Source organism: Choloepus didactylus, chromosome 1 (genome assembly GCF_015220235.1).
Source record: "Choloepus didactylus isolate mChoDid1 chromosome 1, mChoDid1.pri, whole genome shotgun sequence".
In the NCBI taxonomy this organism is placed as follows: domain Eukaryota; kingdom Metazoa; phylum Chordata; class Mammalia; order Pilosa; family Megalonychidae; genus Choloepus; species Choloepus didactylus.
The window spans coordinates 108,197,181-108,220,466 of record NC_051307.1 but is presented as its reverse complement, the minus strand read 5'-3'; the positions used below and the strand labels follow the sequence as shown (position 1 = coordinate 108,220,466).

At 47.5% G+C, this 23,286-nt stretch overlaps 2 protein-coding genes across 6 annotated transcripts in view; both read left to right on the top strand.

Moving 5' to 3' along the window:
* Positions 1 to 7,074, top strand: part of LOC119536538 (endothelin-converting enzyme 2) — a 31,627-nt gene extending 24,553 nt beyond the window's left edge. For 2 of the 5 annotated variants that reach the window (XM_037839428.1, XM_037839393.1), the window contains 11 exons: positions 319 to 461; positions 824 to 938; positions 2,301 to 2,411; positions 3,276 to 3,374; positions 3,475 to 3,552; positions 4,162 to 4,265; positions 4,466 to 4,576; positions 4,699 to 4,766; positions 4,948 to 5,138; positions 5,231 to 5,326; positions 6,063 to 7,074. In XM_037839428.1, coding sequence (XP_037695356.1) covers positions 319 to 461; positions 824 to 938; positions 2,301 to 2,411; positions 3,276 to 3,374; positions 3,475 to 3,552; positions 4,162 to 4,265; positions 4,466 to 4,576; positions 4,699 to 4,766; positions 4,948 to 5,138; positions 5,231 to 5,326; positions 6,063 to 6,239 — 1,293 coding nt within the window. In that variant the 3' untranslated portion in view covers positions 6,240 to 7,074. The remainder of the gene's footprint in view (positions 1 to 318; positions 462 to 823; positions 939 to 2,300; positions 2,412 to 3,275; positions 3,375 to 3,474; positions 3,553 to 4,161; positions 4,266 to 4,465; positions 4,577 to 4,698; positions 4,767 to 4,947; positions 5,139 to 5,230; positions 5,327 to 6,062) is intronic. The other 3 variants (XM_037839411.1, XM_037839403.1, XM_037839418.1) reach the window with 3 other exon arrangements.
* Positions 7,075 to 12,545: 5,471 nt separating this feature from the next.
* On the top strand, positions 12,546 to 21,676 carry PSMD2 (proteasome 26S subunit, non-ATPase 2). The gene is made up of 21 exons (XM_037839380.1): positions 12,546 to 12,680; positions 13,131 to 13,187; positions 13,570 to 13,734; positions 15,069 to 15,190; positions 15,377 to 15,601; positions 15,912 to 16,070; positions 16,237 to 16,381; positions 16,557 to 16,617; positions 16,880 to 17,026; positions 17,200 to 17,306; positions 17,503 to 17,630; positions 17,864 to 17,951; positions 18,704 to 18,866; positions 18,993 to 19,094; positions 19,273 to 19,418; positions 19,642 to 19,725; positions 19,959 to 20,127; positions 20,220 to 20,314; positions 20,521 to 20,647; positions 21,097 to 21,215; positions 21,355 to 21,676. The coding sequence occupies exons 1-21, from the start codon at positions 12,546 to 12,548 to the stop codon at positions 21,535 to 21,537; spliced, it is 2,727 nt and encodes a 908-aa protein (XP_037695308.1). The 3' UTR covers positions 21,538 to 21,676.
* Positions 21,677 to 23,286: the final 1,610 nt, after the last annotated feature.

Below are 23,286 nucleotides of genomic sequence, written 5' to 3'. Positions count from 1 at the left end.
TATGGAGAAGTTGGGGGAGGCCAGGGGAGAGGGCCAGGTATGCAGGAACTCTGGGGAGGTCATGGGCATGGTGTTTTATCAATTGTTGTGAAAATATTTGAATATCTGTGCCCCCTCTGAATATCACACACGGATTGTTTTCCTTGAGTGGCAGGGTTTGCAGATGGAGGGGCGCTCAGGCCTGGGAAAGGGTTTGTTGCAGGAAGGGGTCACAAGCAGCAAGTAGCTGTTGCTATGGCAATGGGAAGGGCTCGAAGGCTACAGCCTGTCATTGGGGGAGGGAGCAGGCAGGGAGGCTTGAGATTCTTTTGCTCCCAGGCCCTGGCACCATCCATCGACTGGCTTGAATTCCTGTCTTTCTTGCTGTCACCACTGGAGCTGAGTGACTCTGAGCCTGTGGTGGTGTATGGGACAGATTATTTGCAGCAGGTGTCAGAGCTCATCAACCACACGGAGCCAAGGTGTGTCTCTCAGGGCTCTGTGGGGGTCTCGGGCAGGGAGAGAGCATATAGGACTGGCACAGTCAGACACAGAGCAGTAATTGACTGCTGCTGGGCCTTCCAAACATTAAAACAGAATGTCTGCAGCCTATTCTCCCCCAGGCTGGGGCTTTAGGGTGCCTCCTGTGATCTCTCTTCCCACATCTTGCTGCAACCTGACTTCTGCAGGCAGATGTGTGGTCTCAGGGTGAGAGAAAGGGATTCTGTGACAGCACCCACACTTGCCTTTCGCGACTTCTTCTGCCTGCACATTCCTAGGGCTGCTTTGGGGGTGGAAATGAAGCCACAGCTGCCCCTTCCTTATGTTCTGGTCTGAATGCCAGTGTCCTGAACAATTATCTGATCTGGAACCTGGTGCAGAAGACAACCTTGAGCCTGGACGGGCGCTTTGAGTCTGCACAAGAGAAGCTGCTGGAGACCCTCTATGGCACCAAGAAGGTGGGCTCTCTGGCTCTGCCCCCATCTTCTGATCCATTCTAGCTGATGCTTCACACCTACTCTGTCAGGACTTTTTTTTTCCTCATAGAAAAGTATGGAGCACAAGATCTGGAATCAAGCAGATTTGGGTTTTAATCCCAGCTCCTCCAATTTTTAGCTTGTGGGAACTTGGGCATGCCACCCAGCCTTTCTGACTCCCCATTTCCTGGTGTGTAGATCAGAAATACCTTTAAGGGTCGTCATGAGGACTAATGAGTTAATGTAAGTGAAGCACCTACTCATTATGTGGTATGTATAGGCAGGCACTCGGCTTTGATGATAATGATGATGAAGACAATGATGAATAAATACAGTTCTCAGTTTCAAGATGCCCTTTTAAGTGAGGAAGTGGACATGTGCTGACATTGGATGAAAGATCTTCTTTTCACTATAGGAAAGAGGTAGGGATAGGGATAGCATATCTACCTGGGGGGATGGTGTTGAGAGATTCAGGAAAGGCTTCTCGGAGGAGATGACATTTGAAGACTGAGTTCACCAAGAAGGCAGGGTGGAAAGGGCATTCCAAGCTGGAGAAACAGCACGAGCAGATTCCTCAAGACCAGAAAGAGCATGGAGGGTTTGCATGTGTTCTGGCATGAGCTTGAGAACAGGGCAACAGAGAGGCTGAGGTTGGTGGGTTGAGCATGGACCAGTCCATGAAGGGATCTGGATGCTGTCTTAAGAAGTTTTGCCTTGATTCTTTCAGGGATGGAAAGCCATGAGATGGTTTTAAGCAGAGGAATAATCTGGTCATGTTTATGTATGAGATGAACTCTCTGGCAACTAAATGAGAGATAGAGGAGGGTTGGCTGGGGTTGGGGGAGGGTGAGAATGAAGTCAGGATGTCTAGTTAAGAGGCAACTTCAATCTTCAGGCAAGAGATGGTAGTGTTCTAGGTCAGGGCGGTGGCAACGAGGTGGATGGGAAAGATGATTAAGAAGTAGGCTTAGTGGAAATCAATGATGGATTGAACAAATGTGGGGCTTAGGGAGATTAAGGAAGCTGGGAAGACTCCCAGATTTCTGACGTGGGGGACTGGATAGTAGACTGGGATGTGGAGCCAAGCAAAAAAACTTCTGGACGCCAATGGGCCTCTTAGACACTAAAGAGGAGGGCAGCACTGAGAATAGAATGGACAGCACACGTGGTCCTCTTGAGGTTTAGCTGCTGGGGTTGTCATACTTCAAGATACTGTCCTTCATTTCCCTGGAGTCCAAGGGAGTGATGACACCCTAAACCCAGGCCTCTGTTGTTCAGAGCTGAGAGGGGTGAGCCCCAGAGACACAGGAAGGGATAGAGACCTGACTTTTTGTCTCTTGACAGTCCTGCGTGCCGAGGTGGCAGACCTGTATCTCCAATACGGATGATGCCCTTGGCTTTGCTTTGGGGTCCCTCTTCGTGAAGGCCACGTTTGACCGCCAAAGCAAGGAAATTGTGAGTCTCCAAGGTTCTTCCAACACTACCTCTTTTTTTTTTAGAAACTCATTGTTCATATGTGTGTATATATAGAAAAAAATCTGGAAGGAAATTCATCAGCAAATTAACAGTGATGGGATTATGAGAGATTTTTTGGTCTTTTAAAGTTTTCTGTATTTTCCAATTTTTCTACAATGAGCTTATTTACATGTAAAATTAGAAAAAATCATTTTTTATTAGGAGATGAAAATGAATGACTTAAAGTATTATCTACAAGGATGTTTATGATGGTGTTGTTTATAATAGAGGAAAATGAAAACAGCTTGTATGTCCAGTTGTGGTTGGGATGTATTATTATGAGGCAGCCTTAAAACTGAGGCTATATTTTTAAGTAAAAAAAAAGCAGGTGACAAAAAATAGATATATTGTGCAATGTAATTCCATGAATGTATTTGTATCTGAGTAGAGGAAAACACTGGAAGTAGATCCTCAGAATGTTAAAAAAAAGTTACCTCTTAGTGATGGGATTAAAATGAAGTCTATTTTCTTCTCTTAGTTCTCAATTTTCCAAATTTTCTACTTTCAATGCCTTCCTTCTATAATCAAATAAAATCAATACACTATACTAAAATTATAACATTCCTTTAATTAATGTATTGTCAGTTGAAATAGTAATTAATTAGGGAAAAAAAGCCACCCACAATCCCAGTACTTTCTGAATCATGTTTCCTTCCCATCCTCACCAGATTGCCTTATTTCATGAGTCCATGCACTCCCACGTGCCTCTTTAGGAGGTTTGGGGATCGGGGCTCCAGGATGGAAGGGGGAGAAGGGATGCATTAAGTGCAGGGAGGAAACTGACTAGCGCCCCCTCCCTCCCAGGCAGAAGGGATGATCAGCGAGATCCGGACAGCCTTTGAGGAGGCCCTGGAACAGCTGGTCTGGATGGATGAGCAGACCCGTCTGGCAGCCAAGGAGAAAGTGAGCCGTGGCTGGTGTAGGGACGCCACCTTGAGGTGGGAACAGAGGATACAGTTAGGTGCGAGCCTGGAGAGGGAAACCCTTGACCTGGTCTCTTCAGGCAGACGCCATCTACGACATGATTGGTTTCCCGGACTTCATCCTGGAACCCAAAGAGCTGGACGATGTTTATGATGGGGTGAGTGTCTCTGTTCACCAATATCGAATGGCAGCCACATGGGGAGCACTGTTCTCTGACTCAGGAATTGGGGCTCAAGCACTGGAGGGAAGGAGGAACTTGGCCCCTTGCAGAGGCAGATGCAGGCCTCCAGCCTTTCTCAAGTGCTGGCTCCGTGCCAGGCTGCAGACCAGACAGCAGTAAAATGCAGTGCTTACAAAAGGGATTTGGAATTAAACTGAGTTAAATCCTGTTTCTACCCTGAACTAATTATTTAATCTTGGAAAAGTTGTATAACCTCTCTGAGCCTCTGTTTCTTCATCTGTAAAATGGGAGGACCTACTAGTACCTACCTCATATGGTTCTGAGAATTCAAGGAGGCAGTATGTAAAAAAAAAAAATGACGGCACCTGCAACATGAGAAGGACTGTTTAAATATTGGCAGCTATTATTTATTTTTATTTATATTCTAATTTAATCCACATCATAACATTGTGAAGTATATTTTACTCCCATTTTACAGTTGAAGAAACTGAGGCTCAGAGAGAAAATAATTAGTGGCCAAACTGGGACTATTACCCTCTCCAACATGTTCTCTTGCTTGTTTTCTTCTTCCCACCATTTCCACAGTATGAAGTCTCTGAAGATTCCTTTTTCCAGAACATGTTGAATTTGTACAACTTTTCTGCTAAGGTGATGGCCGACCAGCTCCGCAAGCCTCCCAGCCGGGACCAGTGAGAATGGGGTGGGGGGGCCTCAGGCACTTGGGACAGCAGGAGAGGTGGGGGGAGGTTTCTAGGACTGGGGGAAGGGAGTGCAAGACTGATCCCAGACCAGAGGTGCAAGGCCCTTGTAGGAGGTAGGTCAGGGCTGCTGGGCTGGGAGGGGCACCAGAACGGTCAAGACTGACAGCCTCAGCCTCTTTATCCCCCAGGTGGAGCATGACCCCCCAGACAGTGAATGCCTACTACCTTCCAACCAAGAATGAGATTGTCTTCCCCGCTGGCATACTGCAGGTCCCCTTCTATGCCCGCAACCACCCCAAGTGCGTCTGAGACGGGAGGGGCTGGGCACTGGGGCCTGTGTGTGTGGGAAAGCTGGGAGCAGGGCCAAAGTGAGTCAGAAGAACCCCCACTGCGTTGTCACTCAGCATTTTTCACCCATCAGGGCCCTGAACTTTGGTGGCATCGGTGTGGTGATGGGCCATGAGTTGACACATGCTTTTGATGACCAAGGTAGGAGCCCATGGATTGTCCTTCCAGCCTAGAGTTTCCAGTGGCTCCTGCAAGGCCTTGGGATGTGGAAGGCCAGACCCCAGGGTTTCTGGAATCTGTGGCACAGGGTTGGTAGGGGTGCTCCTGCCCCCAGGGGGTGAGCTCTGGGTGTTGGTGGGGTGCAAAGGTGAGTTCTCCTCAGGGCGTGAATATGACAAGGAAGGGAACCTGCGACCCTGGTGGCAGAATGAATCCCTGGCGGCTTTCCGGAACCACACGGCCTGCATGGAGGAGCAGTACAGCCAATACCAGGTCAATGGGGAGAGGCTCAATGGCCGCCAGACGCTGGGGGAGAACATTGCTGACAACGGGGGACTTAAAGCTGCCTACAACGTGAGTGGCCCAGCCAGTCCTCCAGTGAGGAAGGGTGCTGGCAAGAGGTGGGTAGGCCTGATGGACTCACTGCCCCCTCTGCCCAACCCCAGGCTTACAAAGCATGGCTGAGGAAGCACGGGGAGGAGCAGCAGCTGCCAGCCGTGGGGCTCACCAACCACCAGCTCTTCTTTGTGGGATTTGCCCAGGTATTGCACTCCTGGGAGGCCTGCAGTCCACGCCTTGTACCCATTCCCTCCTCACGGTGTCATAGGAAGAGTTCTGGGGCATGCATGAGAGGGGCTGGGAAGCAGGAGGCCAAAGTTGGGGTATTGAAGGTAGACCGGGAAGGTCTTGTGCCCAGAGCCTCTTGCTGGGGCCTGTGAGAGCTGTCTGAGGAAGCTGGGGTAGGGAGAACTCTTCAATAGAATTTTGCAGATCTCCAAGGGCAGGACCATCCTGCTTGAGGGAGGCAAGAGTGGGCAGTGGGCATTGATCCTCATGCTGTTCCTGTGAAGGAGGTAAGGAGGAGGAAATAAAGCTTGGAGAGGTCCACACAGGAATGAAGTGGGAGAGCTACACTCAGGCAGGGTCTTCTCTAGGCACTTTGCATCATAGCAGGCAGCCTCTGGGGGCTCCACTTCTTTTCCTTATACATGGCTGTCCTGGGCAACCTAAAATTCAGAGCAACATTGAAAAGCCTTTGAGGAGTTTGAGAGGGAGGGTGTGTTCCTCTCCCTTGATGCTGATAGCAAAGGGGTTGGGGCTGAGATGCTGGCTGAGCCTCTGCAGGCTCCCTGAGGCCTGGAGAAATTAGGGCTGGATCCCTCCTGAGCCAAGGAACAGGGGCTGGTGTGTGCCCTTGGGATGGCTCTGCTGTAGTGGAGTCTATGGCCCGGTCCCACACTAGACACCATATGGCCCTGTGTCTGTCCTGGCCCACAGGTGTGGTGCTCGGTCCGCACACCAGAGAGCTCTCACGAGGGGCTGGTGACCGACCCCCACAGCCCTGCCCGCTTCCGTGTGCTGGGCACCCTCTCCAACTCCCGTGACTTCCTGCGGCACTTCGGCTGCCCTGTCGGCTCCCCCATGAACCCAGGGCAGCTGTGTGAGGTGTGGTAGACCTGGGTGGGGGGAGAAATGTCCACCCAACACGGTGGCCTGGAGCCACCTGGTGAGGCGCCTGAGGAGGCTATTGACTCCAGGGTTAGGGGAAGGCAGATGTAAGCCGAGCTGTGCCCAGCCCCTCCACACTCCAGGTGACATGAGTCCCAGCCCCTCCTCAACCACCACACCGTGCCTCTGTTTTGGGGGTGCCCCTGCCTCCAGCAGAGCCCCCACCATTCACTGTGACATCTTAACGTGTCACCCTACCTGGGTGTTGACATGAAGGAGGCCTGGGACAGGGTGGGGGGGTAGGGGAGGTGAGCACCCACCAGCTCCCATAGTAAGGAGTCTGCCTCTTCTGGCCCCAAGCTCACTTGCTTTGGTGGCCATTGGCCTGCTGTGCCTGCCCTACTCTGAACACACAGGACCCAGTGGTGTGCCTCCCAGGCTTCTCCCCAAAGGCTCTCTCAGTGCTCACTTGGGAATGGACTCTCCTCCCTTTAGCCCCACCCTTACAGGCTGCTCCCCTCCCCCTTGCTTCTCATGCTGCTCTCAGTACCGCTGCCACCCCTTACTGCTGGGCCAGCTGTGCTTGGCTTTCAGTGGAAGCCTGAGGGCCTTTTAAGCCTTCTTTCTGCCTCCCTGTGTCCTTGGACTGAGAGGGGAAGTGTGTACATGCAGGGGGTACTGGTACCAGTGTCTTAGGGAGTCACTGAATCTCCCTGGACTGAGGAAGAAAGTGGATAGAGCAGGGAGAGGGAAGGACAGAGTTTATTTTTACAGGAAAGAGGGTGGGGAGGGAGTGGTCTTGGCCCTGTGGGACCCTCTGTCAATAAACAGACACACATTAGTCAGACTGTCTCTTCCTTATGTCCTGTTTTCATTTATTCATTCACTCATTCCACCAATATTTATTGATCATCTACTGTAGGCTAGGCACTCCTCTAGACACTCATTTACTCACTTACCAGACACAGGGAACTGAGATTTGAAGCCCAAAGAAAACAAAGAGAGGCAGGATGGAGGGATGGAATGAAGTTGAGTCTGGCCAAAAAGAGAATATCCTCTGCTCCCTATGGTTATTTCCCCACTACTGGCTGTTCTACAGCCATAAGGATTTGCTGCTCCCTCCACTGGTGCATGAACCCAGGCCTCATGCCAAGTCTGGCTAACTACTGGGCCAGGGTGGGCTTGGAAGATGAGCAGCTCTTACCTTGCAGTGGAAGAATGGTCTGGCTAAGGTAGCATGCCAGTGTCCTGGAACTTGGAGCACTAGACTCTGCTCCTGACTGAGAAATCAAGAATTTCCCCATGGCCTCACGGGCTCAGAGTTTCTGACAGATGCTCATTCCGCCTACACATACACACTGAGGTCTACCAAGTGCCATCCATAGAGACTACAAATACAGCCATCACCTTCCAGATTGAGGGAAGGAAAGGAACACTTATTGAATACCTCTTGTATTCCAGGCACCTGTACTGGTGACTCATTTCTTTACTCATTTATTCATGAATTGGTTTATGCATTTGTGGATTTATTTTTTTTTAAGTGTATTGATTACCAATGATGTGCCAGGCACTAGTGACGCAAAGATGAATAACACTGTTCCTTCCCTCAGAGAACTCTTTGTATACTGGTACTTTCATCTTTGTGAACTCATTTAATCCTCATAGCAACCATATTTTGTGAGTGCTCTAGTTTCCATTTTTCAGATCTAAGATCAACCAAATTATTGCAATCAAAGACAGCTGGATTGAAATGGAAGCTCTGCTAGTAGTGTGAGCTTGAGTCTGTTCCCTAAGCTCCATGAGCCTCAGTTACTTTTTCTGTTAAAATGACAACTAGAGCAAAACAGTGAAAGGTCCAGTCTATATTTTCCTTAAAACTGGGTGTTCTGCAAAGTTTAATAACGAGTGGGTTTGTTGCATCTGGAAGAGGAAGAGTGAAATTTTGGCAGTGATTACCATTGGGGTCTGTAGCCCTTCTGTGATGTCATCAGCATATGTCCCCCTGTATCCTGCCCCAGCTCTTCAGGGCACTGGACTGTCCTCATAAAGAGCTACACGTGGGCCTCTGTCATGTCCCTGGAAGTGCTGATTGCTGACTAAGGGAAGGAAATAGGTGGCAACTCATTCAGAAGCAAAGTGGCCCCTGGGATTGCAAGACCAAGGGACAGCATGGCCTGAACCTCTGAGCATGACTCAAGGAGGGGCAGCAGAGTGCACTGGAAAGAGCCAGGACCATCAAATCTGGAGACCTGGTTTTGGCCCTTTAGATATGTGACAGTAGGCATGACTCATCCCCTCCTCAGATCTTAGTATCCTCAGCAATCTGTAAAATAATTGAGTTGGATGAGATGATCTCAAAGGACCATTCCAGCTTTAATGTTTTAGGAAGTGGATTCATGAGCTTAGCAAATTTCAGAACCTGAAGAGATATTAAGATATAAGACTTCTGAAGTTTGGGTGTTACACAGAGGATGAGATTTTTAATGTCAGCATTATGACTGAGGAGAGGGGCTTGGCAGCGTAAAGCCTTGCCCTTCCCTCGCCATCTGATTTCAGAGGCCAGCTTAGGATCCTGACCAGCAATTGGACATAAATGTGGCATTCAAACTCCATATTTGCAAAAAGGTCAAAGTGTCAAATAATATAATACTCATCAGCTTTCATTTACTGACTCCCTATTTTGTTTAAGGCTATGCCCAACACTTGAAAAACACCATCTTATTAAATTCCCATAACAACTTATAATAAGGTTCTACCATTTTCTCCACTATATAAGTGGAGAAACTAAGGAAAAAGATTACATAACTTCCAATGTCAGACAGGACAGATTGCATTAAAGTCAGATTTGGAACTTGGGTCCAAAGCCCATGTTCTTAATTCCCATCATTTTGTCTTCTAAGTCATGAAAGAGTTTAGACTCGAGCATAGACATCTGTCTTCTGGGTAATTTCCCCATACTTCAGGGTGGGACCACCACCAGTAGGTGCATTTCTATGCCACACATCTCCCCTGGGCCTGGCATGTGTGACAACCAGGCAGCTGCAGGAAACGTAAGCACCTGTTGAGCTGAAAATAAGCCAGGTAGCACCTATTTATTGAGCACTCTGCAGGTGCTTGGTTCCAGGGGTAAGGCAAGGTGAACATCAGGTGACAGATGTAACCATTACCCTCATAGCACTGACAGTCTGGTAAATATGTATCTGTGATATGCTCTAGCATGTCGAGGCAGAAGAAGGAATAAAGGATGGTGCTCCTGGGTAGACACATGAGAGCAATTATAGGTAAAGTTCTAGGCCATATACTGTGCTGATCTACTGGGAAGTTTGACTAATTCCCATGCACAATAAGGTAACATAGGCCAAGTATAAAATAAGCACAATTTCAATGGACCTATGAGGTCTCACAACTGGAGAATCCTGAAAACAATTTCCCAATGCCCAGCCCTGACTCTAAAGAGAGCTGCCAATGGGCTACTATTATACCCAAAGATGACCTGAAGATGAATACAAAACCATTCATTCATTCATTATTTGTCAAGGCTCACCACAAACCAGGCATTAGTCAGGGTGCTAGGGACACAGAGATGAATAAGACATAGTTCCTGTCCTCCAGGAGCTCAGTCTAGGATGGGAAACGTATGCACCAAGCACGGTGGGATGATAGGGAAAAAGTGACTAACTTGGTCTGGTAGGGCCAGATGACATCTAGACAGATGACATTGTGCTGAAGCTTAAAGGATGGGAGAGTTGGCTGGCTGAAAACAGCAAAGGGCATTCCACACAGAAGGAATGGCAACGTGAAAAGGCTGATCAGCTTGAAGGGGCAGTGCATGCTCAAAAATGGTAAAATGTCTGGGATGAACAGAAGTGGGTGGGTGAAAGGGGCATGGTAAGAGATGATGGTCTGGAGAAGGATAGTACTAGTCGTAAGTATGAAAAAGAGGGGATTGTAGCATCTGCTATTAGTCCTGGGAATTAACAAAAGGGCCACAATGCAATCTGGCTGTTTGAAAAATATAACACAAAGAAAGAAGCAGCGCAGTAGAAACAGTGAAATGTTGTGCTCTGCCAGGAGCACTTCTGGTGTGATGCATGCCATGACTTCTGGTTAAATAATTCTCAGATACAAGTAGAGCTATCCATAAGATACACATCTTATGTGTACAACTGAGGCCATGAATTTGGGGGAAGCATGGCAGGCTTGTGGATGCAATTCGGAAGAAAGCAGTAGGAAGGGGCCAGTGATGGGCAGCCTTATGATTGGAGGGCAGATCGACCACAAGGCTGGGAGTTTGGCTGAAATGGAGCTTAAGGCAGGACCTCAAAGGGAAGTGAGAAAAGACCTGCATGTTATCATGGGGACCTGCAAATAACTGTCATACATTTACATTTGGCTAGAGAAGGTAGGGGGTTCAGTGCTTGGTGTGGGGAGCAGGAACAAGAAAGTTTACCCCAGCACTGCAGAATTGAGGTAGTTGGAAGATAAAATGGCAATTGCCTCTTTTCTGGTTGCCAGGCACCCAGAAAGTCACTTTGTATACATGGTATCATTTCATTCTCATAACAACCTGTTAGGGAGATACTTTATTATCCACATTTTATAGAGGCAGAAACCACATTGAGAAACCTTAGTTATCTTGCCTAAGTCTTACAACTGGTTAATGGTAGAATTTGGCTTTAGACACCAGGCCTGTCTGTTTCTAAAGCTTGTGTTTTCCCAGCCCCCCATTTTTTTAACTTTGAAACTTTCCAAAGCTACAGAAAAGTTGAAACATAGTATAAAGAACATTCATATACTCTTCATGCGGATCCATGGACTGTTAACAGCCTGTACTTTTTGCCACATTACTCCCTCTTCTCCAAGGTACTGGTTGGAATATGACTGGTATATAGGAAAAATTCGGAAACTGACAGAAGGAAATCATGGAAAAAGGAGAGATATAGGAGAATCTCTCTACAGATAACTGAGGAAAGCATAAAAATGTATAGACATCCTGAAACCACAGATAGAATAGGCAGAACAGAGATGAACTACCTAACTTCCATCAGCAGACCAGTGCTGGGTGAGTCACTGGCAATGGAAATGGAAGATCATCCCTAGTATCCAAGCATTGAGTGGAAAAGAACAACAGGTTTTTAAAATGGGCTTCAGACCCATTTTAAGCTATTCAAACACTAATTCAGTACTAACTATGTTGGGCTAGATGTTTTTTACATTTTCCGCATTCTTTAATGCATCAGAACCCATAGGCCAAAAGGTGAGTGCTCCTACTAGATGAAGGGGAGAAACACACATGGCCAAGGTTGAAGGAGAATCGTTAGGGTTTGTCTAAAGCTGTCAAAGGCCTAGAAGACTGAAAGATGGAGATTCAAATCCTGATTCTACTACTTACTATGTGATGTCTGGTTATTATTTCATTTCTGATCTTTAGTTTCCTGTGTAAAGTGGACATACCTTCATCAATTTCAAAAGATTGTGAGAACAACATGTGATCACTTGAAAGCCATCCTGATAGAGTGTTGGTCACACCCTAAGTCAATAGGGAGAAGGAAGACCAAAAGCCAGACTGAGAGCAAAGACCACTTATTCTGCTTTTAGCTCCAGAATTAACAGTGGAATATAGGACTTTATTTTTATTGATTGAGTTCAACTCCACCTAGTTCCCCACAGCACTTAAGATGGCAACTAAGTCCTCATAGTACTGTTAGCCCACTCTCCTTTATGGGGCAAGGGGTAAGGAGGGGAGATGTTATAGGTTACGACTCCACAGTGGTGTAGGGCTAGTCATATATTACACAGACTATGTATATGACAATCAAACGTCCCCGATTTCAAGAATCTTGTCCGTTTGTCCCACCAAGCAGCCGACTGTGGTTTCACGGTGGGTATTATTCACATTGTTATGAGGAAATCTTTGGACAAAGGAAACTCCGCATCTCAGCTCGCAGGTCATTTATCTCCTACAGCAGCAAGTGCACCCAAATCCCAAACAGCACAGTCCTGCCACGTTCAGGACACTCGGACGTCGGAACCGGGGCGGTGTCTACGGCGCGCGGGATGCTGGGGATGGTAGTTTCCAACCTGCCTCCGAGGGCGGGGTCCGAGGGCTGGGGATCCCAGTCCGGGGTAAGGAGGGGCGTGCCGTCCCGCGCCCCGGGCTCGCCGCGGCGTTTCCGGTCGCAGGCGGGCTGTGGAGCAGGCGGGGAAAGGTGGCCGACGCGCGCGAGGCCATCTGGGAAACGAGGCGGTCCGAGTGAGTGCGCGCGCAGCGGGCCGGCAGGGGCGGTGGAGGCAGGCTCCCGCAGGTGAGCGATGGAGGAGGGCGGCCGTGACAAAGCGCCGCTGCAGCCCCAGCAGCCCCCAGCGACGGCCCCCGGCGGCGCGGACGAGAAGTCTAGCAGCAAGGAGCGACGGGATGCTGGAGACAAGGACAAAGAGCAGGAGCTGGTGAGACGCGGCCCCGGGAGCCAGCGGAGAAGGCCCGCGGGCTGAGTCACGGCGGCTCCGCAGGCCTCCGGCCCGACTCCCAACGGTCCCACCGGGTCCGGAAGAGGGCTGATGGGGCGATCCTAGGGGCTCCCGGCACCCCACCTCTCAGAACCTTCTCCTGCACACCGCGCTGGCACCTCTGCCCTTTCCACCAGCCCTCACTACCGCCTAGCGAAGAAGGGTCGACATTGTCACCCACCTTCACAGAACGGCATTGAGGCAGAGCCTGTCTCAGAAACCAGGCGCCCTTCCCACCAGGGCTTCCCATTCCCACTCTCTTTTCTTGGCCCTGGTCCCTCCTAAGGGGGACCTAAGGGGGCAGGCTCACTCCACAAGTCCCAGGGTGAATGGGAGGAGGATATGTTTGGGATTCCTTGTCTTGATGAGCTTCTTCCCTCAATCCTCCAGTCTGAGGAGGACAAACAACTTCAGGATGAACTGGAGATGCTCGTGGAACGACTGGGGGTGAGTCATGATGTTAACCTGAGCTGTGCATATTTGGGTCTTTCCCACTTGTTTGCTTTATTCCATTTGGAGGCAACAAGTCCTATGTGAAGTATGGAGAAAGATGGACTGTATTTAAGAGTCAGTGTTATGATGATTCTGTGACGGAGTAGAGTTGCAGAGGATATTTGAAAGAATTTGTAGCTTCTCTCATGGGAGAAGCAGAGTTCTTGAACTCTAATTGGAGTCAGTCATTTTTGCCAGGCAGTGTGCAGAATTGGGGAACCACAAGTGAATGAGATACAGTTATTTCCCTAGCGGAGCCAATATTTTAAAACCTCCATATAATGAGTTGACAGGATTGCGACTCCTTTTTGTCTGAACCCTAACATCTCCTGATCAGGAGAAGGACACATCACTGTACCGACCAGCCCTGGAGGAACTGCGGAGGCAGATTCGTTCTTCTACAACTTCTATGACTTCAGTGCCCAAACCTCTCAAATTTCTTCGTCCACACTATGGCAAACTGAAGGAAATCTATGAGAACATGGCCCCTGGGGAGAATAAGGTAAACCTGTTTCAGAAGTTGGTGGAGGCCCTAGTTTAGGAAGTCCTCATCTAGGCTATTGGCTTTATGGTGAGTCACTGGAAGTCAGATAGACCTGAGACCTGAGCTAGTTGAACAGAGCTCGTCACAGTCAAAATACCCACATGAGAGCCAAAAGAATTAACTTCTCTGCAAACTCTGTTTCTGTCATTCATGTTGGACCTTGAGATTTCATCAGTGTGATCTTTTTTTTTTTTAACAACAACAACGAAAAAACAGGTTTATTGAGATAGAGATTGCATTTCATACATTTCATCCAGTTGAAGTACAATTGATTGGTTTTTAGTATATTCGCACGTATATGCAACCATCACTATGGTCAGTTGTGGAACATTTTCCTCACCCCTAAAAGAAACCCCATATGCTTTAAGAATTAGCTCCTTATTCTCCAACCCCTTCCACCCTACCTCCACTCCTCACCCCCACCCCCCCAGCCTTAGACATCTACTAATCTACTTTCTGTCTCTGTAGATTTCCCAGCTCTGGACATTTCATATGAATGGAATCATATAACATGTGGTCTTTAGTGATTGCCTTCTTTCACTTAGCATAATGTTTTCAAGGTTCATCCATGTTGTAGCATTTATCTGTACTTCATTCCTATTTATGACTGAGTAATGTTCCAGTGTATGAATATACCACATTTTGTTTATCCATTCATCAGTTGATGGACATTTGGATTGTTTCTACCTTTCAGCTGTTACGAATAATGCTGCTGTAAACATTCATGTACAAGTTTCTATGTGGACATGTTTTCATTTCTCTTGGGTATATCCAAGTGCGGTCTAATTAGGCTTACGTTTAACCTTGATTTTTCTCTTTCCTTCATATCCTTTGTACATTCATTTGTTCTATGTCAAAAATATGCTCCCCAGTTGAGTCACTTCTCTACCTGTTGGTACAACATTGTAACTGGCCTTGACTTTGTCCTTGACCTCCTACATAGTCTTTCCTTCATGCAAAAATAATAACAATCTTTCTAGATTGTATATCTCTTCTGCTTAAAACCTTCCAATAGCTTACTTTTGCAATGAGAATAGAATCCAGGGATTCTTTTTTTCTCTACTCTCCGTTTTGTTTACCACCTTTCAGCCATGTTAGTTTAAAAGGAAGATAGCAGCACTAACCTTAGGGTTATTGTAAGGCTTAGCTTAGATAACATAAGTAAATTTCTAGTACAGAGACTGGTATATGGTTAAAACTTAATTTGGGGGACAGTGACAGCCATCCATAATGTCACACTCCCCTTACTCTGGACTGTTGGATTTGACTTCAAAGGACTGGTCTTTTTATAGCGTTTTGCAGCTGACATCATCTCTGTTTTGGCCATGACTATGAGTGGGGAGCGTGAGTGCCTCAAGTTTCGGTTGGTGGGCTCCCAGGAGGAATTGGCATCGTGGGGTCATGAGTATGTCAGGTAAGGCCTTTCTTCTTGAGAATCTGAGGGGGAGTCTGAGGTATAATTCTGACATCTGACTTGGAGTTCTTACTGTGGATCTTAGTGTAGCAGTGTGTTGAGTTTCCCAGACATTGAATTCCTTGACCCGTAGGGGAGAGCTTCCTGTGAAGCTGTGTTCCCTTACTAGTCTGGGCCTATCCATAGGCATCTGGCAGGAGAAGTGGCTAAGGAGTGGCAGGAGCTGGATGAGGCGGAGAAGGCACAGCGGGAGCCGCTGCTGACTTTGGTGAAGGAGATTGTCCCCTACAACATGGCCCACAATGCAGAGCATGAAGCTTGCGACCTGCTCATGGAAATTGAGCAGGTGGATATGCTGGAGAAGGACATTGATGAGAACGCATATGCAAAGGTCTGCCTCTATCTCACCAGGTGAGTGAGCACAGTAGGGACGGGTGGCAGGCCTGCTCTTCCCAGCACTCCTCCCTCACTTGTGCTCCCTTTATTCTCTCAGAGCATCTGGTATCTGCTTCAAGGGTAGCATCAGTCTAGTCTGTAGTTAATTTGTTGATGTCCGTCATCTTCTTGAGGGCAGAGACTTTGTGTCTCCTTGGTAGGCACAGCATCTAGCACAATGCCTGGTACATAGTAGTCATTTGATATATATTTTGAGTAAGTAAATTAAATGGAGTGAATGAATGTCTAGTACTTTCTGATTCCTTTGTTACTTTTACCTTTGTAGTTGTGTGAATTATGTGCCCGAGCCCGAAAACTCTGCCCTTCTGCGTTGTGCCTTGGGTGTGTTCCGAAAGTTCAGCCGCTTCCCTGAAGCTCTGAGATTGGCATTGATGCTCAATGACATGGAGCTTGTAGAAGACATCTTCACCTCCTGCAAAGATGTGTATGTAGGGGAAAAGTTGGCATAAGAAAAGATAAGTTCAGAGATGAGGTATTTGCATGAAGAGCTGGAACTTGTAGTTTCTGATTTGGGTTATTACTTGAGGGTCTTTCCTATGACTGACGTTAGTGGATGGAGGCTGAGCAGATGTGATGGCTCTCTCCCACAGGGTAGTGCAGAAGCAGATGGCATTCATGCTAGGCCGGCACGGGGTGTTCCTGGAGCTGAGTGAAGATGTAGAGGAGTATGAGGACCTGACAGAGATCATGTCCAATGTGCAGCTCAACAGCAACTTCTTGGCGTTAGCTCGGGAGGTGAGACTCTTGCCCTACCAAGGCATTTTGGTTTTAATTCTACCTGGCTTTTCACTTCCCTGACTGTCTCTTTGAATAGACTCTCCTTGGTTAGAATTGCCATTCAGTGGGATAGCAGAAGGGACAGCTGGGAGAATACTGGGGGAGAAGTTGTGACCCTTTGTCTTCTGTTTAGCTGGACATCATGGAGCCCAAGGTGCCTGATGACATCTACAAAACCCACCTAGAGAACAACAGTGAGTAGCCATCTCTATGTGTGTGTGGGGGAGTATTGATGGCTTATTAATTATGCCCCCTGTGTTGGGACTGATGGCTTGGCCCATCATGCTTATCTTATAAAGCCCAGAATTCCAGTGTGCCCATTCTCCAGGTTACTGCCTGGTAGAGGATCCTAAGGGACCAACTCAGGACCAGAGATGTGTTTACTATGCTGTTTTCTTTTTTTGTCCTGCTCTAAGCCTGCCTGCCTTCCTTTCCTTTCCTCTGCCTCCTTTGCAGGGTTTGGGGGCAGTGGCTCTCAAGTGGATTCTGCCCGCATGAACCTGGCCTCTTCTTTTGTGAACGGCTTTGTGAATGCAGCCTTTGGCCAGGACAAACTGCTGACTGATGATGGCAACAAATGGCTTTACAAGAACAAGGACCATGGTAAAATTCTGTTCCTCCTTTATCTTTATGTTGTTTTGGTCACTTTGTTGTCCTTCTAGATTAATATGTTATGTGACGAGAGATCTCCCTGGCAGTTCCCTGGAGAGCCCTTTATAACAGTTGTCTCAGGTTGGGGTCATTTTAAGACTGATAGGTTTTTTCCCTTGGTGTAGGAATGTTGAGTGCAGCTGCATCCCTTGGCATGATTCTGCTGTGGGATGTGGATGGTGGCCTCACTCAGATTGACAAGTATCTGTACTCCTCTGAGGACTACATCAAGGTTGGTCTGGCACAGCTCACTAATGGAGTCTTTTCCCTCCCCTGTTCCGCAGCCCAGCTGTGCTTCCCTTTCACTGGTGAGGTCTACTCAGTTTTTAACTCCAGTTAAGGTGGGGTGCTACATTGAGGTCTGTGATCTGCCTTTGTGGTGAGGAAGTTAGAGTAGCCTGAGAGTAGAATCTATTCTCTCTTTGCAGTCAGGAGCTCTTCTGGCCTGTGGCATTGTGAACTCTGGGGTCCGGAACGAGTGTGACCCTGCTCTGGCACTGCTCTCAGACTATGTTCTCCACAACAGCAACACCATGAGACTTGGTTCCATTTTTGGGTAAGGCCTCTCAATTCTCTTGGTAGCACTCAGCTTGTAGGTTCTGTGAGAGCAGGAACTAGGCCTTTTTTTTTTAACCTCTGTGTTGCCACAGGACTACCACCATGACTGTCAAGTATTTGGTTCTTGGTGAATGTTTGTTGAAATTATGAAATAACCTCCTCTCTTTTTCTTCCTTGCTTGCCCTGTCCTTGGGTGTGTTTCGGGGGACTGCCTCTCCCTGGCTTTTGCAGGTTAGGCTTAGCCTATGCTGGCTCAAATCGTGAAGATGTTTTGACACTATTGCTGCCTGTGATGGGAGATTCCAAGTCCAGCATGGAGGTGGGTAGAGGCTGTTGGTGATTTAGGGTAGGTAGGGAAGGTACTCTGCATCCTAAACTCTCTGATAAATAGGGAGGCACAGGGTGAGGGGTGGGGTTGTCACCTCAGTGATACCACTTGGAACTGGAATTCTAAGCCTCAGGTGGTATTAAGGCAAAAGTTAGTACTCTGATGTTGAGTTCTACCCCTTGGAATCTATGAGAAAGTATGCTGACCAGAGTGGGGAGTAACTTACCCAGCTTGGGATGGGTGATTCTCACTCAGGGTTTTTAGTTATTGGCCAACCTTAAAATTTCTAACTTGTCTAGTTGTTTTAGAGATGGATATAGTATGGTGGCTAAAAATATAGGTTTTAGAGTCAGAAAGGCCTGAGTTCAAATTCTGCCACCCCTGCTTATAAATGGTATGATCTTGGACAAGTAACTTGATCTCTGTAGACCTCATTTTTCTCATGTGTAAAAGGGGAATAATGGCAGGACCTGTTCCATGTCATGAGGATTAAATGCTAATAATGTGCAAATCAGCTGGCACATGGTAGTGTGCAAATAGTGTCTGGCACATGGTAGGAACTCAGTGAATGGTTCCTATTATTGTTGTTATTTTGACCTGCCATCAGAAAGGGATTATTATTTGGTGTGATTAGGGGGGATGCCTTACAGTGGACTGCAAGAATCAGCTATCTTGAATCAAAACAGATAAATAAGTACTTTAATAACTTACTTTGTGTCTAATAATGATTTTCCTGTTTCTAGGTGGCAGGTGTGACAGCTCTGGCCTGTGGAATGATAGCAGTGGGATCCTGCAATGGAGATGTCACTTCCACTATCCTTCAGACCATCATGGAGAAGTCAGAGACTGAGCTCAAGGACACTTATGCCCGTTGGCTTCCTCTTGGACTGGGCCTCAACCACCTGGGTGAGGGGATATCTCTCTATTTGGGCAAAAGGCTGATAGTAACTGGGAGTAAGAGGGAGGATTTACGTGTCAAGCTGTGCTAGATGGGGAGCAGGCGTCTTCTGACTCCTTGAATCTGTTCTGTAGGGAAGGGCGAGGCCATTGAGGCAATCCTGGCCGCGCTAGAGGTTGTGTCAGAGCCGTTCCGCAGTTTTGCCAACACACTGGTGGATGTGTGTGCCTATGCAGGTCTGTGTCTTTGTAACTCTGTCTTGTACATCTGCAGTGACTCCTCACTTCTCTCTTGTTGCCTTTTTCTCCTTCATTCTGGTCTGCATATCATTTTGGCTTCTCCTAATCCCAGAGTTAGCTTTTCTGTGGTGCCTTCTCATTTCTACCCTTTCTCTCCCTTATCACCATGCGGCAGGCTCTGGGAATGTACTGAAAGTGCAGCAGCTGCTCCACATCTGTAGTGAGCACTTTGACTCCAAGGAAAAGGAGGAAGACAAAGACAAGAAGGAAAAGAAGGACAAGGACAAGAAGGAAGCCCCTGCCGACATGGGAGCACATCAGGTTATGTAGGCAGCTGAGTACTCTCAGAGTGAGGCTCTGAGAAACGAAGCTTGTAGGGGAACAGGAGAGCTGGGTTTGGTTTTGTTTTCTGGGTATTACTGTATATTGAAATGGCATGACACTGGGTTCCATATGTGAGGGGTGGCTTTTTTTTCTTAGAAAGGACTTGACTCAAGGTTTTTGTTCCTTGACTTACTGGGTTCTGCTGCCTCTTCCATTGCAGGGAGTGGCTGTGCTGGGCATTGCTCTTATTGCTATGGGGGAGGAGATTGGTGCTGAGATGGCACTCCGAACCTTTGGCCACTTGGTGAGTATAAGATGAAGGACACTGGTATATACTGGTTTTGATGGCTTAAGGTTCCCTAAAGGAGGCTTTCCTAGTGGGTTTTCTTGGTAGAATGTAAGAAAATGGACATTTTGCAGTGCGCTTTCTACAAAATTTGTTTAAGGCCCCCTTTTACCCATCAGTCTGTTCATACAATGGAGCTTCTTGTTTTTATTGCTTTCCCTGATACCCTTGTTATTTTCTTCTGTCATCAGCTGAGATATGGGGAGCCAACACTCCGGCGGGCTGTGCCTTTAGCATTGGCCCTAATCTCTGTTTCAAATCCACGACTCAACATCCTGGATACCTTAAGCAAATTCTCTCATGATGCTGATCCAGAAGTTTCCTATAACTCCATCTTTGCCATGGGCATGGTGGGCAGTGGTGAGTATCAGGCAGAAAAGGAAGATCATAAGCAGATTGGGTGAAGGTTTGAGGCCCTTTTTCCAAGCTTCTGTCATGGTCAACTTTTCCAGGTACCAATAATGCCCGTCTGGCTGCAATGCTGCGTCAGTTAGCCCAGTACCATGCCAAGGACCCTAACAACCTCTTCATGGTGCGCTTGGCACAGGTAAAGAATAGAACTCTTCTCCTTAGAATGTGCCAAGGGAAGCGTCTATGGAAATGGAGGGGGAAAATGTAGTGACACAAAGGAGACTTTAATTCTGGGCCCGCGCAGGGAAGATGAGGGTGAGTTGTGGGGTTTCTTGTTGTTTGGTGATATCTCCTCAGATGTGACTCTCCAGCTCCACTTAACCTCCCTCTGTTTTTTTTCAGGGCCTGACACATTTAGGGAAGGGCACACTCACCCTCTGCCCCTACCACAGTGACCGGCAACTCATGAGTCAAGTGGCTGTGGCTGGGCTGCTGACTGTTCTTGTCTCTTTTCTGGATGTCCGCAACAGTGAGTTCCTGTCAGGAATCTTATATTGTGACGTATGGTGCCCTATCTTTACCCCTACCAGGGCCACCTTGGTAATTCAGGACCAGGACCCAACTTAGCTCCATACCACTCTGGGTTCCAGGGATTCTTTGGGCCTATGATGAAATAACTGGATGCTGGGCCTCATGAGACTTCCACCTCCCATGCTGATCCGAAGAGAGATTTTCTTTTGAGGATGAAGAACTGACTCCAGTGTCTGCCCCTAAGGGACTGGGGAAAAGCGAGTTTCATATGTGAGGGCTTGGGCGAATAAAGTTGGGGCATCTCTGGGTAGTAGTGGAATATATGAGGGGAGGGTAGATTCGGCTATATGACTGGGAGTTAAAAAGTCAGGCTTGGAGGGGTTCCCAAGATTTAGGTCAAGCCTGACCCACTGCCTCTAACTGTTTGTCCTGTGTGCTTTCCTCAAGTCATCCTAGGCAAATCGCACTATGTATTGTATGGGCTGGTGGCTGCCATGCAGCCCCGAATGCTGGTTACGTTTGATGAGGAGCTGAGGCCATTACCAGTATCTGTCCGTGTGGGCCAGGTGAGGGATTGGGTGGGGTGGGGGGGAGGGGGGAGCTCAGGCTATCACCAAGTACCTGATTCTTCAAACCACTATGGGCTACGGGTTGCAGCTGCTCTCCCACCTGGAGTTCCTTCATTTCATTTTTCTCACCCTACAGGCAGTGGATGTGGTGGGTCAGGCTGGTAAGCCTAAGACCATCACAGGGTTTCAGACACATACAACCCCAGTGCTGTTGGCCCATGGAGAGAGAGCAGAACTGGCCACTGAGGAGTTTCTTCCTGTCACACCCATTCTGGAAGGTTTTGTTATTCTTCGGAAGAACCCCAACTATGACCTCTAAGTGGCCAACAGGGGCCCCAACCTGCAGCTGTGTCAGCGAGCCCTGCTTCCTGCTGCCAGGGGTGGAAACTGTTCCAGACCTTTGGGGGAATTGTTACCTCCTATTCTTTTGTTACTGAGTGAGATAACTTTGTTGAATAAAGAAAGACCTTTATCTCCAGGGTTTCCCTCTGTGTCTGTTTTCCCTGGTATCAAGGTTGGAGGCTAGACTAGTGTGGGGAGTGGGCATGAGAGGGCATTGTTTGGAGCAACCTTTAGCCTAGGCTAGCAGGGGAATCTGGCCCTGAAGGGAATGAACTAAGCTCCATTTCTCCTCTTCCCCTCCTTCCTAATTATCTTCTGTTTTTATGTTAAAACAGTGATTCATTTTAGAGACATGTACTCTTGAGAATCTGATAAATGCAATGGGTTTTCTTTCTAGGAGTTGCACATACACAGCCTCTTACATATAACTTTCCAAGGGTCCACTGGATCCCATGCTGCTCTTTTCTCCCCTGCCCCTTCCTGCCAACACACCCACTTCAAGCCCATCATCCCCTGCCTTAGGCTAAGGATCCTTGCTCTAAGAGGAAAGATAGTCAGCCCCACCCTTTCCTGCCCCAACTTCTGTGCCGCAGATGGGAAGGGACTTATTTACCTTTTGTGATCCCTCTTGGGAGTCTATTTGAGAGATTTGATCAAGTTGACATCTATTTCTGGGCTGTCTTTGGCCAAAACCGGGTGTAAGAAAGTATGACCCTGACTTGTTAACTTAGTCTAGCAGTGGGAAAGAGGAGTGGCCTCCTTGTTTAATTCTGGACCTCCTTCCTGGAATGTAATCACTCTTCATCTGCAAGTGCTCCTTCCTGGTAGGGCTGGTGTAAGTATAGCTTACAACTGCTGGTTGGGGCCTGGACTCTTGTGCATGCAATAGGGGAAAACACGTGGCCTGGTCAGATAATCATAGCTAGCATTTATACTTCTTAAGGTGAGTTTAACCCTGAAACAGTAACTGGCATTTAATAGATATATAAATGTTGTAAGAATAACTTCTACATGCTTTACATGATTACCTTATTTGAGACCTCACAAAAACTTTAAGAGGTAAGTATTGTCCCCATGTTTTGGTGAGGAATGTGAGGTTTGGAGAGGTTCAATAACTTGCTAAAGGTCACATAGTAAGCGGTGGAACCAGGATTGGAAATTATGTCCATCTGATTCCAAAGCCCATGCCTTTATTCACTATATTAATCTTGTCTAGCCTTGGAGGCTTGTAGGCCCCATTCTACCCCAAGGTCTTAGCTAGCTGGAAAAGTAGCAAGTTTGGGTTGAGTGCATCCATTGTCTTTTTCTGCTCTAACATAGCAATCCTGAAATAAAAGGTTGAAGCACTGGACTTGGGAATCAGCAGATCTGTTGAACCCCTTTTTATGTGTCCTGTCATAATGGAGCAAATCGATGTCTCTGATGAGCCTCTGTTAATATCTGCGAAATGGGAATACAGTAATTGCCTTACCTGATTTCCAGTGGTGATGAGGTTACAGTATGATAAATAATTCAACATTACGTCATTAGGGAGTTGCAGTTTAAACAACAGTAAGATACCACTCACTACATACCTATTAGAATGGCTAAAATCCAAAATAAAACAATTTCTGGTAAGGATGTTCAGCAATAGGAACTCTCTTTCAATGCTGGTGGGAATGCAAAATGGTTACAGCAACTTTAGAAGATATTTGAGAGTTTCTTACAGTACTAACCATAGTCTTAC